This window comes from Gossypium hirsutum, chromosome A10 (assembly GCF_007990345.1).
Source record: "Gossypium hirsutum isolate 1008001.06 chromosome A10, Gossypium_hirsutum_v2.1, whole genome shotgun sequence".
Classification (NCBI taxonomy): domain Eukaryota; kingdom Viridiplantae; phylum Streptophyta; class Magnoliopsida; order Malvales; family Malvaceae; genus Gossypium; species Gossypium hirsutum.
The window spans coordinates 2143427-2160015 of NC_053433.1; the positions used below are offsets into that span (position 1 = coordinate 2143427).

The following is a 16589-nucleotide window of genomic DNA, read 5'->3' on the forward strand; positions in this document are numbered from 1 at the left end:
AAATCAATGGATGGGCTCGTGTTGATCAACAGAAAAGGTTTTGATTAAAGTTGGGCTTTATCCTGAGAAAACAAAAAATGATCTAATTTGATTTTAACCCTTCTTTTATGCTATACTTTTTAATTTAATATCTCTACTTTAATGACATACTTTAATTTTAGGTTCAATTTGATAACATTAGTTTTGATATATCTACTATGTTGAATATTTAGATTTAGTTCATCTTTCAATGACATAATTTATATTTTTATAAAATTATTAGTAGGTTTAAATCGATAAATAAAACTGTTAAATTTTTTTGTTAAATATAATAAATTTATATGTCAATTGAATGTTTAACACTATTTAAATAAAATTTTCACAAAATCATTTTGACGATTAACAATGTTATCAATTTGAACCTACTAATAACATAAGTAGAGAACACCAAATTGTATCAAATTAATGTGGAAGATCAAACGTAAAGTTTCAGCATAGTAGAGGGACTAAAACCACAATTACACCAAAACATAATTACATGATTCAAAGCCAAAAGTTGCAATTTTGAAGCAAGAAACAATGACCCAATCCCCAAAATCATGATACATCAAGAAATTATATATATATCTTTGAACATTTAAGATATTTTCTGAGATTAAATGCTTTGAAGAAAAAAGGAAACTTAATGTATTTAAGAGCTTCTCTCCTTCAGCCTCTAACTGGTATCATAATATACATCTTGCAAGCATGTCCAGCAACATATGCACCCATTCTATAACGCTTATTCATTGAAACAAATGAGTGCTGCAATAAAAACATCACAAAAAAACATGTCAATAATCCATTAGATTAAAGTTCAAACCATCGAAAAGGACTAAATCATACTTTCCATAAGTCTCGAACGGCGACCAGAGTGGACGGGGAGAGGCCGATTTCCCTCCATTTAACTGATATAATTGCTCTAGCTTGGCTTCTATTCCATAACACCACCACCACCCTTTTCCCTGATAGAGGCCCTGCCCAAACCTGTGTAGATTTTTGATGAGGAAATCGGTGTAGATTTTTTATGAGGAAATCCAAAAGTGTGATCAAGTTATGTGTGCTCGAAACGGTTTACCTCTAGGCCTCCATTGGATCGTATTTTCCTCCCTTGAACTCCTAGGGAGTCTTGGTTAACATCGATCACTTCCTTGTTTCCAAGAATGGTTAGAGTCTCTTTGCTCGCAGATCGAACATCGCATCCAATTAGGAGAGGAGCCTGGTGATGAAAAGAGTTTTTTAGCATGTGATCACTAGAGGTTTATGTGTGCAAGGTGGAATTGAGAGACAGATACCTTCATAAGAGCCCATATACTGAAATGAGACCGGTATTCCTCAATGTTCATCCCTCAGTTTCCCACTTCCAGCATGTCGGGATCTTGTGTGAATTTTAATAAATTAATGAAATATCACTTTAACATCACTATAACTTGCATGTGCATGTGTGTGTATGTATGAATGCATGCATGTATGTATGTATGTATGTATGTATGTATGTATGTATGTATGTATGTATGTATGTATGTATGTGTGTGTGTGTGTATCTGTACTATAACATCACTATGACTTGCGCGAGTGCGTGTGTATGCATGTATGAGTCTGTCTGTCTGTCTGTATGCAAGAAGTTAGAAATTTGCAGCTACCATTCCACCTGCCAGGACCGGCATATCTCCCCCAAATGTTGTTCGAATCTGCTATTGATGTTATACTAGAAAAAGAATGAATTGTGAAAACAACTAATTCAATGGTTCATCAAGAATCATAAACGGTCAAACCAGTTTATGTATATGTGAACAAACCTTGCCCATGTATCGTTGATATCCCCAGTAGTCCTCCAAGAATGGCCATAAGAACCGGCCCATTTTGCCGGATCCTCTTGTCCCCTACAAAATAACAGTTCTTAAATTTTTGCAAAAAGCTGATGACATAAACTTCATATGCACATATGACATACCATTCACATAATGAGAAAAGGATCAGCCTACCAGCATTTCTTAATGCACGACTCATCGCAGCATATCTTTTCACAAAACAGAATTACATGTCTGTCACATAACATCAAATGTTCTTTAACTTTGTAATAAACTCGAGTGATGAATAAGACTACCTTGTTTGAGGTTTCGAACCGTCATTATAACAGTTGTCGTACTTTAAGTAATCGACCCCCTGTGAAAATAACCACACTATTGGCCTGAATCCTGCATTTTAAGCAAATTCTATAATTGCAAATGTAAAGATACAAACCCATTCAGCAAAAATTTTTGTGTCTTGATATTCATGCCCGAGTGAGCCCGGCATTTTGTTACTGCAGGTTCTTTTACTGCGGAGATCAAACAAGGTTTTCGAATGTTCAAACGGTTCAATTATTATTTGTTTTGTAAGCTGATCAAAATATAAAATTTATACACGTTTTCATTTACCCCGCATCAGCATATATTCCAAGTTTCAAGCCTTTGGAATGAACATAATCTACAAGGGCTTTAATGCCGGAAGGAAATGTGGAGGCTTTGGCCCTTAAATTACCCACGTTGTCTCTTTCTCCCTCGGCCCAACAATCATCTGCTTTCGTATAACCAATAAGGAAAATAGTGAAAACTCATGCAATCACCATTAAAGCATAAAGAAAGAAAAAAAAAAGACTTGTTTTGGATTCATACCGAGATTTACATACTTGTATCTGAGTCTTGCCAAACCAGTTGAAACAATAGCATCCGCTGTTCTTGGCAGGAGGGGTAGTCATAAAAGAATATCAAAATTAACATTCTTGAAACACTTATGTGTTTCGATTTTATTCGGTTTGAATCCTAAGTTCATAACAATAAACCGAATTCCATATTCCGGCAAGTACAAGATTGTCAAAGAAAAACAGAGGAAATAGTTCAGTTGTCCCCTTAAAGTTCATTAAAACATTAATAGAATGCAGAGGCAAAATCTATGTTGTTCGGACTCTTCATTTTTCTTGAAGCACCAGTGTTTGACAGATGGATATTACATGGAAAACCTTTGAAAAATGAAAAATCTAACGATACTCGTGTCAAATGCACACCCGTATTTGACACTCACACCCGAGTCCGAATAACATAGGGCAAAATTCACTATGTCAACTAACAATTGAGAGCTAGGGATCACAAAATGATAGGTTGTTGCTCAGACTCTTCATTTTTCTTGAAGCACTCGTGTCGGACACATGGATATTACATAGAAAACCTTTGAAAAGTCTAACAATACTCTCATTAAATACATACCCATATTTGACACTTACACCAGAGTCCGAATAACATAGGGCAAAATTAACTATGTCAACTGACAATTGACAGCAAGCGATCACACAATGCTATGTTGCTCAGGCTCTTCATTTTTCTTGAAGCACCAGTGTTTGACATATGTATATTACATGGAAAACCTTTGAAAAGTCAAACGATACTCGTGTTAAATACATACCGGTATTTGACACTCACACCCAAGTCCGAGTAACATAGGGCAAAATTCACTATGTCAACTAATAAATCAAGGGATCATCATCACACAAGATTTTTAGAAAACAATAAATAAATAACCCCAACAACCAAATGATGAAAGAATTTGAAATTCAAAGTCAGTGTATCAAAAACTAAATGCAGACAAAAATTCACCAACTTTTAAATGCATTGAATAATTTATATGATCCTTATTCAAGGAAAGTAAAGAAGTAAGGGTCTTCATTTCAAACATCTCTGTGTTGGACTAATTCAGAACCTTAATAAAGAAGTGTTAAGTATAGAATTCATGGGTATGTTCATTCACTTTTAAGCATGAAAATATTTTAATTTTAGTACAAGCAAGAATTATATTACGGGGACCAAACCCTGTACCTCGTGCCAATCAACTTGAAACTGGCTAACCATGCAAATAGCAAATTCATTCAAAGTTTCAAACCCTAATTAATTACTGTAATAGAAAGAGCACTGAGGACTATTCAAAGTCAAAAAAACAAAAAAAGAAAGTATAAATTAGATTTAAAGGCTGTAAATAGCGTAGTGGTGATGGTGGTGGTCTCAAGCATCAGTTGATTCTATTCACTATTTTTCAGCAACAAAATACCAATCAAATTAATGAAAAAGCATGCATGATCCAAGTCCAACATTGAATATAATTAATGCTCACTGCAAGTTTTAAAATTTTGGGTATTTGAAGTTGAAAATCTTAGCAAGTACTTGAATACAAATTCTGGGTTTTATTTAATAAAAATTAGGGTCTTCATTTCAAGCATAATATAAGGTAATTTATCAAATCTATAATTAAATTTCAAGAATTTCTTGATTGGACTGATTCAGATCCTAATAAACAAGTGTGCAGGCAATTCATGGGCATTTTTCGTTCGTGTCAAGTATACAAATAGCAACCCATACCCAAAGTTTCAAACCAGAATTAATTAATGTAATAGAAAGAACACTGAAACACTGCTTATAAAAGGGTATTATGAAATTATCTACTGTTGCAATATTCAAAGTCAAAAAACTAAGAAGATGGAAGTATAAATTAGATTTGAAGGCTGGAAACTGCACGGTGATGGCGGTGGTTTAAAGCATCTGTTGATTCTACTATACCAATCAAATTAATGGATAAGCATGCATGATCCAAGTCCAATATTGAATTTATGTAAATCTCAAGCACAAGTTTTAAAATTTTGGGTATTTGAAGTTGAAAATCTTAGCAAGTACTTAAATGCAAATTCTGGGTTTTAGGCTATATATAAATAATTAGAGTAAGTTAAGAAGCTTACCAGTACTTTTTATAGTCTTCTCATCTATATCACAATGAAAGTGATTCCAGCTATTCCACCTACAAACAATGAAAAAATTAATCACCTTTTTTTTATAAAATATGAAGGCTTTAAAAAAAAAAGTGAAAGAATTGATACCCCATTGGAGGGGTACGAGCAACCCCATTGGCAAGAAGGGAATGAGAGTAAGCTTGTTGGCTTCTGTGAGTGGAGTTCACTGGACTTGATGCAGTCACTTGGTGGGCATGCCATAGTAGGTGAAAAATAGCGGCAAAAAGGAAGGGCATTGTCAATCCTATACTGTATAGAAAGAGGGGTAAAGATGGAAGATGGGAAATGAAAAATGGAGAGATTGAATTCAAAAGGTGGAGAAGAAATGGGGAAATGGAGATGGGAAGAGGACAGTCCTTTAAACGGGGCATGCATGAGGTGGCTGTCTGGTTTGGGTTGTCGGTTGGGACACAATCTTCTTAATTATGATCTTTGCTTTTACAGCTAAACTAGATTTTATGCGACATTTCTAACATTTTGAACCGGATTTATCGGTTCGGAGAAAAATATTGAATTGATCGGTTCAGGGAACAATATAAATCAGTTGAATTAGATAGAAGAACTAAAATTTTATTTTATTTTTTAATTTTTTAATAAAATTAAACGAGTTGATTAGATTAATAAATTAATAATCTAATCAATTTGATCACCAATTTAATTTTAAAAACTTTGATATCGAATAAAGCTAAAAATAAGGCACAAGGCAGGAATAGGATTGTAAATGAAAATATTTGGAGGAAATCTAGAGGATTTATATAAAAAGGATTTAAGTAGAAATAAATTCAAAAACATTTAAATATAATTGATAAAAATACCTCTTTGATTTCTTTTAATTTCGATATTAAATAAATTGTTTTCTCTCAAAAAAATTAGATCAATTTAATCACTGTCAATTTTATAAGTTATTAATTAGGAACAATTAATCACAATGTTTTCTATAAAAAAATCATAGTGCTAATGTTTTTATCAATTGTATGTAATTTTTATCGATATAATAAAATATTTAACCCTCTATATTAATTTTGTTAAATTAAAGGAAAATTAACAGAATGTGTAAACTCTAAGAGCTAAATTTATTATTATACCAATAAAAATATATATAATTGACAAGAAATATCAACGTCGTGATTAATTATCTTTAATTGCTTAATTTTGAAATTAATAAGATTAAATTACTCTAATTTTTTTAGAGGCATCAATTTATATTACATAATTTATATAAAGTGAGAGTCAAATCGATGCATCACAGTGAGAACATCTCATTGGCTCGTTTGTTTAAAATTATATAAGTATGTGTTTGCTTGTTCAACGTAAATGAACTTGTCAGTGAAGATTAAACAAATATGTTATATTTTTGTAAACATGTTCATGGATATATCATTAAATATATCAACGAATAATTATAAATCTAATCAAAAATAATAATTTTGTGAGAATGATTCACGTATATTGATGTAAACCTCAAATAATTTTACACTTTTTTATAATTTTTATATCATTAATATTTTATAAATTTTACTTTCATATTTTATTCAATTATAAATTAAGATTTTTTTCCCTCGTTATCACTCTTCAAAAACAATTTATTATACAAATTAATAAAATATATTCTAGGATTTTTATAACATTTTTTTTCTTAGAACCTAAAATTATTGTAATCTGACAATGGAAAAAAAATATTAAAATAGATCATATTTCACATTTTTAAATTATTTATATTAAAATTAATTGAGTCTTAATTTGATTAGTATAAGTATTGTCGTCAATGTAATAGGATGTAGGTTATATGGAGGAGCTATGGTTAATTTTAGACATAATATAAAAATATATATATAATCAAAATTTATAATAAAATTATTTTTAAAAAATTAAACTTTGTGGACCAAGCTCGCAAAATTACAGCTGACAAAGTAGCAGTAATAAATAGAGACTGTCATGTGTGTATTATCAAAATTAGTTAAAAACCAATAGATAATTAATTTAGTGAATGAAATCTAAAACTAGTTGTATTAATTAAAAAATAAATAGATAATTAATCGATGCCTCTAATTTAAAATTATTGCCGGCCTAAATAAGTAAATATAATTTTTCTTCCTAAAACACGCATGTTTGACATGATTATTGTGGTCCAACATTTTGAGTCGAAGAAACTCTCAACAACAATTAAGAATCATTATTATGAAATATTTATCTAAATCAAGTCTCTACATTTAATTAACTACTTCTGCTGCCAATTAAATTTTAGTTCAATTAATATTGGTATTGTTGCCAGTACAGGAGGATGTGGGTTCGAGTACGCTGATGTTGTTCCAATAGGGTCGGAAGCGTGTAAATTATTGTACTAAAAAATCACACAAAGTTCAATTCCCAGGGAAGAGAGGTGGATCACAAGGATCTCTTAAATACCAAGTCTTTCCTTAGTCACAATTAAATACTACTATTATACCCTCAAATATTGAAAGAAAAATAGGACAAGAAAGAACACAAGAGTTTTAACGAGGTTCGGTAAATTATACCTACGTCCTCAGGCACTAACACCAGATGATAACTTTACTATCTCCAAAATATTACAAACAAATAGAATTCCTTAAGAATTCTCAAATGGGAGAAGAGAGAAAACTAAGAGAGAAAGATTGGTTGAGATGGTTGAAATGAAAAATGATTAGGCCTATTTATAGTTGAGGTTGAGGGACCAATTTGCAAATGGCCTAAAAAATTAGGGACCAAAATTACAATTATCTCATTCAACTTTAAACAACTTGCCTATCACTTTTTCTTTTTGTGCCAATTGCACCTCCCATTTTTTACTTTAGAGAATGACTATGTCTAATTCTAAACATTGTATAAAAAAGAACAAATATGATAAGAACCTATAATGAGATTAATGTTAAAAAATTAACTCCTCCTTTTCACATTTTCAAAAATTTTCATATTTAAATTTTGAATTTTATTTGAATTTGGAAATTGTTGAGGAATAGGATTTTCAATAATCAAAGTTTTGTTTTTCGTTTTGTCGAGAGCTTTGATAAGTTCAAATAATCGGAATGTTTTGTAGTGCCAAAAAACATAAAACCATGTGAAATCGAAGGGTTTGCATGCAATTGGACTCGACTCCATGACTTACGACATGGAGAAACTCTTCAATTTTACAGGTTCAATTTTACGATTTTTGAGTAAAGATAAATATACTTTTTGGTATTTAAGTTTGACTTCAATGTTTAAAGTGATAATATATTTCTTCAGATTGATACCCGAATTTGACTTCTATCGTACATTTTAGTTCATTTTTGTAACTAATTAAAATTGAATAACGTGGGTCAATCAAGTTTAGACACATAGCACATATGCCACACTATCCGTTGATATACCACCCATATATAACAACTTAATCAGTCCACATCATTCAATTTTAACGAGATTACAAAAAATATAAATATCAATTTAAATATTGAAATTAAATTTAAGTATAAAAATATATTTACCCCTTAATTAAATATTCCACTTTGCATGTTATATATATATACACTATGTTAGCATGTCATTATTGGCAGCAATAAGTTTAGAAATTAAAATAATGGCATCCTAATTTGATTTTCTTCTTTCTTGTATTTTTCCTTTTCTGCAATTAAAAATGGAATCTAGAAAAAGCTAATGCAAATCACAGGAACTATTGCCATCATTTCTCAGGAATTAGTTAAATTGCATTGTCAAAGGATTTGACTTGGTTTTACCGTCTACTTCACTCATTTTTCAACCCTCAACGTCAACTCCAATATATCTTCTCCTGTTACTTAATATTTGTCAACGTTGACATTTTGAGTTTAAATTTCTTTTTTCTACATAAATCAGTAATTTTTTTCTCGTTTTGCTTCATTGATGGGTAAGAAATGGGAGAAATTTCTGGGTAAAATGAAAAAAAAAATCGAATTTAATCGTTAGAGAATTAAAAATATTATGGAGCTCCTAATTTAAGATCGGATTACATTTTATCTTTTCTATTTTAAAAAGAATAAATTGGTCTATATACGTTAGATCAAAGAGTAAATTAATTTTTTACTAAAAATTTCATACATTTTTACTGTTAAAAACGAGTTATTGTATTTCAATATGAGATACACGTGACACGATTCGTGTCAGCATTGTTGTTTGGATCAATTTTTTTTATAAATATATTTATTACTTATTGTTTTCACGTAATCTAATACTAAATAATTAGTTAATTTAATAAATAAACGGTTAAATCCAAGTAATTAAAACTTACTAGAACTTAATTGCACATTAATTTCACTATAATTTTTTATATTATTAAGCTAACATAAATCTTACAAGCAACCACTTTTAATTAAGAGTCAAATACCAAAGCTTACGTGTGTCGACAGTTGACTTTCACATGCGGATGGTTTTACTTCTATGCATATATATCAGTTGTAGACTTGTAGGTAGCTTTGTATGTTAGTAAAATATTTCTTAGTCAAGAACAAGGTCAAATTGTGATTTTGGCTATCTACTATGTTCAAATTTGGGATTTAGTCCCTATATTATAATTTGGCATGATTTGGATCCTCTAATTTTATAATGCCATCACAGTTAAATATGGTCCAATTCAATTGTTAGAAAGGTAAAAATATTATGGAGGACTTTTATTAGGAGTTGGGTTGCATTTTGCCTCCTATATTTAAAAATTGGACAAATTAATTTATGTATGTTAACTTAAAAAGTAAACTAGTCATTCTGTTAAAAAAATTATTGATTTCTATTGTTAACTATACCGATTAAAAAATTAAAGTGAATTTAGGTTGGAACCTTAAGATTTTCTAAAGCAAAACTTCGATAGAAATTCATGAAAATTAGTGCTGTGTAGTACAGATTGATGAAACCTCCTAGAAATTTTCTAGCAGGAAAATAAATCCCCAATTACCTCTTTATATATATATATACAAACTTACATTAATTTCTGGGCATAAACCCAGATTCATCAATGAAATTTCCTGCCCTGTCTCCGCATTTTCAGCTTCTCTTTCTTTCCTTCTTCTTCTTTTTTAAATAATAATAATAAAAAGCTTCTCTTTCTTTCCATGGTGTAAATGGAGAAGACCCATGGATTACTCAAATAACCAACAAACAAATAATAATAATAACTATTTTATTGAATTTTGACCATATTACAAAAGAATATTCATTCGAGTACCAATATATATGCATGTTTCAACAGAAAAAAAAGGAAAAAAGTTTACAAAAATTTACAACTTATTTGGAGTAAAAAATTTGGGGGTTTACTACACAAAAAAATTAAATTTTGAAAAAAAAATCATTAAGAAAATGGGGTTTAAATTTTGAGAGAAATTTTTGAAGTATTATTGTTCAAAGTTGATGGAGTCTAATATCATCTCCAGACTCTTTATACAATTCGAATGCTTAAGGCAAGATTCAAATGAGCAAGAGCACTTGTCAAAATGAATAGTGTGTCATGCATGACTATTTATTAAAAGAATGTGAGTCTTTATGCTTAGTATTTGAACTTGTCAAGTACTTGGGCTCTTTACAGAATTGGGAGAAAAAATTCGGAGACAATAACAAATCTATTAAAAGTTCATCTACTCCAAACAAACAATGCTTCAATATCTTCTCCTAAAATAATGTTACAAAAAAATTAATGCCATTAACAAATAAATTGAAATATCTTCATTCTTGTTGACGACCCTGCACAATATATATGTACTTTTCTTGCTTCAATTACCATCTTCCAATTCCACCAAGTTCTTAATAACAGCATCGGTTGCACAATTCAAGAAACCCGACCAGTCCCTTTAATTACAAAACAAAACAAAACAAAAAAATGTCAGAAATTCCATTTTTTAAAATTATCTTAACATTATTAAAAGTTGTGTTTCATACCCTTGTAAACTATCGAACGTAAGTCCAACGGTATATTTAGCTTCCTCGAGAGCCCAACTAAACCTTTCCAATTCCTCGGCCGAGCTGGCCCCGTAATCCACCACCCGAAGCTGCGACGGTTTCACGTCGTAAAATATGGGTACAACCCTTTTCTTACACTCCATCAAAAGCGCAAGCTCATGTAAGCAAAAGTACGAATCGCAATAATTCGGCGAAAAGATCGCCACGCCGAGCTTACAGCTCCGAATAGCCAGGTCTATTTTACCGAACAGCTTATCGCCGGGTTTCATATTCATGCTATCGAGGAAAGGTCTCAACCCCAACCTGAACAAATGGCCGTGGAGCAACCCCGCAATGGTTCTCTTCGTATCAACCCCACAGTGGTTGATGAAGATATCGCAAAGTGGCGGCTGCAGTGGCGGCTGAGGTGGCGGAGGCGGCGGAGGCGGCGGTGGCCGGACTGAGGCAACTCGGTGGGGTTGAAGGATTTTGCGGCATAATTTCACAGCTGATGAAGCACAATGTTGCTGCATGGTTACTTCCAAGAACTACAAGAGAGAGATTGATTGAAGTGAATGTTTTAAGGTAAAATACTACTTTTCAAGTGTATATATAAAGGTTCCAAAGATCTAATAAATGGGTTTAATGGGTGAATTTTTATTTTTATTTTTTTGATTTTCAATTTAAGAAATTTAGAAATTTCAAGTTTGACTCTTTGATGCTTTTCTTCCTATTTTATTTGTATAATCCTTCCAACACGTTTAATATCTATATATATATACACCATTTGAAACAGTCTCTCCTGGAAATACTGCAGCTTCTTATAGTAGTAAATATATATATATTTAATTAGACTAAAGTGAATGCATTGAAATATTCCTCTTCTTCCTTTCTTTTTATTTACTGCTTATTTTTTTTAGTTAATATTACTCTCATTAGTAATGTATAATTCTATGCATTATCAATAAATAAAATTAAATAAATTTAATTTTAAATTATATATATCATATGATTCGCTTTAAAAATCCTTCAATCATTTAATTAATTACACCTTAAAAGTGAAAAAAATGTAAAATTATATATAAATCCTTTACTTCTTACTTCATTTTTATAAACCCATTATTTCTATAAACCAAATATATATATATATCAAAAGACATAAGCATACATACCTAGAGAATCTAATAATTGAAAATATAATAAAAGTACAAGGCTAATAAAAAAAGATTTACAAATTCTAATTATTAATTAATAGTGAATTCAATATTGTATCATAATGTTTACTTGTCATTGGCGGGTCCAAGGGTCTAAAATGAAAAAAAAATACTTAGACCCCTTAATAATTTATAAAATTTTAAATTAGTAATAGTAAAATTAAGGGCGAAGTCAGAACAATTTTTTAGGGGAGGGCCGAATGAAATTTTAATTTTTATAGTCTATATCTTTATAATTTTTAAAGGATTAAATCAGATTTTTATAATTTTAAGGGGGCCAAAGTACAATTTTATCTTTACTAATTTAAAATTTAAAAAAAATTAAAGGCTTAAATAACAGTTTTACATTTTAGAGGGCCATGCCAGCCCTCCTCTAGATTTGCCATCGAGTAAAATTGTATTTTGATTATCCAAATATGATAAAAGTTTTATTTAATCTTTTAAAAATTATAAAGATATAAATAAAATTATGTTTTTATCATCGTAAAAATATATAATTTAATTCTAACCCCAAATTGTTTTTTGGCTTCGACCCTTATAATCATTATTTTCTTTGTATTAATTTAGCAATGAACCCTAAAAATGAAGAATAATATGTTTTTCTTTTTTCTTTTTGATGAAGCATGCAAAATTTCCATTTACGTGCGTCCATAACTGCGAAAGGTTAGTTCACTTGTTATTTTCAAATCTCATTTGTTTTGGGAATGTAAATTACGAATATATATATATATATATGTATAACACTATGTGTTACACGTGGTTCAACCTATAATTAGCAACTAATTATGCCATTAATGACTTAAGACTCCTATAGTTAATTCCCAACTAAATTTAATTTATATGCTAATACAATAGTAAAAATACATTTAATTCCCGTTAAAATATATCACTTAATCTTTTTTAAAAATTTCTAACTTTGCCCTCGAGTTTATATATTATTATAGTACTAAATTACATTAAATGTAAAATTTAACTTTATTCACAACTTTTAATATAACATATGAATATATATAATTATATATAATAATCTCAAATAATAGGTACAAAACCCATTAAATTAAAAACACACCTATAATTCATTTCTTAAAACATCATCTAAAAAATATATATATGTATTGATATAAAGGGAAACGCCACGTTATTTGTATCCATTTTTCAATAGTTTTATGTCACGTTAGTATTTTCATTTTGAAAAAAATTAAATCTAAATTAAAATCCTGAAATACAGGATAAAATTACTGATATACAGGGGCAAAGCCAGAATAAATATTTAGGGGGGCCAGATAAAATTTTAATTTTTTATAGTTTATATCTTTATAATTTATAAAGGATTAAATTGAATTTTTATAATTATAGAGGGCCAAATTATAATTTTATATTTACTAATTTAAAATTTTTATAAAATTTTAAGGGCTAAAAGAATAAATTTACATTTTAAAGGGGGCCGAGCCAATGCCAGCCTCTGACTTTGCCCCTGCTGATATAGTATTAAACTATTAGAAATATATAATATTTTTATTTCGTAAAATCTTTTCTCTTAATGTAAAATAGTTTCATGGGTATATATTATTATATATATAGCCATAGAAAATCCAAATGAAGAATCATATGAACTGGTCTCTTGAGGCATGCAAATTTTCTATTTATGTACGTCTTCATATGCAGGAAAATTAAGTCACGTGCTACGTTCATAAATCCCATTTTGTCGAGGAAAATGATAATGCCGTTAAACTTGTCGGAATTGCGGCACACTCAGGTTTCACACTACTCCATTTAAAAGGAACAAAAATCATTTTATGGGTTCGTCTAGAATTTTTTTTATATTACTAACGTACAATTTTGATAATTTTTTTATTTTAAGTCTTGAACTTTAAACTTAAATTTTAAACTTAAAATCTTAAATTTTAAACTCAAATTCTAACCTTAAATATTAAATTTGGAAGTTAGGATTCAAACTCCAATTTTGAGGTTAATGATTCGAAGTTTAAGGTAATCACTACCTATAACCTCTCCTCATCTTTTAAAAAATAGCTTAACATTTTTTTTACATTAAATTAACCAAAATTAGTAGTTTCAAATTCACATGATTACTGAGAACTGAATCAGCTCTTTAGTTTTCATAAAATAAAACGATCAAATTTCGACAAATTAAAATAAATAGACTTACTTCTGAAGTTATGTAAAGTAAAAGGATTCAATTCAAAATTAAACCAATACCTTTTATGTAACATGCAGGGGCGACGCCAAGCGAGGCAATCCCCTCTAAAAATGGTAAATTTATGTTCAATCCCTCTAAACATTATAAAATTATATTTTGACACCTTAAAAATTTATAATTTAAATTTAACTTCATTAACAATAAAATATAGTGTACCAAATAGGCTAAATTAACCATATATGCCCAAGAAAAATGTTAATTGACCAAATAAGTCATTTTTTTTAAAATTTAGGGAAATAGATCATTTTTGAAAAGAAAGTATGAAAGCGTACCCACCTGGACGAGCTTTCTTTGTAGTTATCAGAAAACATGTCCTACTGGACGCACTTTAACACTCTCTCTTCAAAAACAACTTATTTCTCTAAGTTAAAAAAATCTATTTAATTTATTTATTTATTTTTCGACAGCTAATTTAACCTAATAGAAAATGAAAAATACATTATATAATACAATAAACGTAAGAAAAAAGAAATTAGATGTGGGCAATGAGTCCAAAGGAGCAGTTTAATATGAAAATACTGACTCATTTAATTGAACACGTCATACTGGGACATGATTAAGGCCAAATTAAAAGGTGGTGGGCTAATGGCAATACCGAAAATAGATATAAAAATAATTTTAGTACAAAGTTTTATATAATCGGTCCATGAGACTTTACTTAAATTAAAGCTGTAGTATGTGAAGTGTGAACCAACTTTTTCTTTGTTATATATTACATGAACCTGAATTTCCAATATTTGATTAATTCAAAAAAAATCCAAGTTTTGAAATTTTAATTATTTTAATTATAACACGGTCAGCAAGTCCAAATTTCATAACTGCTTGAAAAATTAATAATTAATTAGTTTCTTTTAAATTTTTTTCCATTAGGTACCTGGGCAATGATTTTTTTATTATAAAAGTATCGAGGAGATTCTTGTACTATAAATTAGATTGTATTTTGTTTTCTCTACTAAAAATAAATGAGTAAAATTAGTATTTAAATGTTAAATCAAATAGCAAATTAGTTGTTCTATTAAAAATTTCATCTATTTTTATTGTTAAAAACTAGTGATTGTACGTCAATATGAGCTACACATGGCACGCCGCCTGTAATTATCTGGTTATTTTGTTGGTCACGCTAGTTTTTAACATTAGAAATAAATGAATATTTTAATAGCTAGAAATGACCAATTGGCTATTTGATCTAATGTATAGGAATTAATTGCACATTTTAAAGTAAACAAGGGCCTCTACGGTACTTTTACCAATTTTTGCAATGTTTTAATAACTGAATCGATGGTTGAACAGACCCAATCACCGATTTCCAATTCAACCGTTTGTCTAACATTAAATAAATAAAAATTAATATAATGTTAAAAATATATTTTTTTATTTTGGTTTTTGTCTAGATTTTTTTTTATCTCAAACAATTCACTTAGAGGTTGATTCAACCCTTTTGTCTAGACCGATACATCGATCTATTCTTGGTCCAATCAACTTGTCCGGTTCAATCCCAATAATAGTGAAGTTTTCACATCAACTTGGCCTAAATTAAATAAGTTTAAAAATATATTTTTGATACATATTAGGGATGAGATCATACACTTTGAATCCATGCCAAACAAGTGTCAGATAAAAGATTTAACCATCGCTTTAGACAAATCAATATAAGTTTTAAAATATTTTTATTTAAATGTAATTATAAAAATATAATAAATACGAATATGAAATTATATATATTTTTTAATAATTTTAATTTTAAATAGTAAATCAAATTGTAAACATGTGTATAATATCTACTCTATGAACAATTTAGACCTGACTTGTTTACTATTCTATCCATGTTTTGAACATTCTCTCTACCGTATTTGAGTTGGCATTTAATGCCCCAAACAAATAATGCTTAGCAAAAGGATCTAATTGATACTATAACGATATTTTAAGGACTCAATTAAAATATTTTAACATTTGGGACCAATTTTAAATATATCTAACGCAATTGACCCATCAAATTAAACTAAGCAACTTAAATCCAAGACTTAAGATTCCATTTTTCTTTCGTTAAATAAATATCATCGTTAGTAGTTCAAAGGTGTTGAATTGAAGGAGTAGAATAATATATGTATGACTATTTTGTGGAATACAGCAATTTTACAAAATTCAAATAAGACAATATTATGTACAAGCTAAAACATGTTTCTAAGTGTTTGTTATTTTTTATATTTAGAATTTAGTCCTTTTATTTTTAATTTAAAGAATTTAATCCATTTACTTTTTGGATTTTAACAATCTCGTAGATTCAATCCTTTAAGAATTATAAAGATATAAATATTAAAATAATAAAATTATAATTTTATTATGATAAAACTACACGACTTAATTCCGACCCCAAAAATATTTGTAACTTCATGGCTAGTTGTAATTTCATGATTATTTTTCCATGGCTCTA

The 16589-nt window shown here is 29.2% G+C and overlaps 1 protein-coding gene and 1 pseudogene across 1 annotated transcript; both read right to left on the reverse strand.

Moving 5' to 3' along the window:
* Positions 1–421: 421 nt before the first annotated feature.
* Positions 422–5261, reverse strand: LOC107925308 (alpha-galactosidase-like; annotated as a pseudogene).
* A 5160-nt stretch (positions 5262–10421) lies between these two features.
* LOC107925029 (TIR-only protein) lies at positions 10422–11292 on the reverse strand. Its single transcript, XM_016855599.2, has 3 exons — positions 10727–11292; positions 10569–10636; positions 10422–10459 (listed from the first exon to the last, which is right to left on the reverse strand). The coding sequence occupies exons 1-3, from the start codon at positions 11257–11259 to the stop codon at positions 10422–10424; spliced, it is 639 nt and encodes a 212-aa protein (XP_016711088.1). The 5' UTR covers positions 11260–11292.
* Between the last annotated feature and the right edge of the window lie 5297 nt (positions 11293–16589).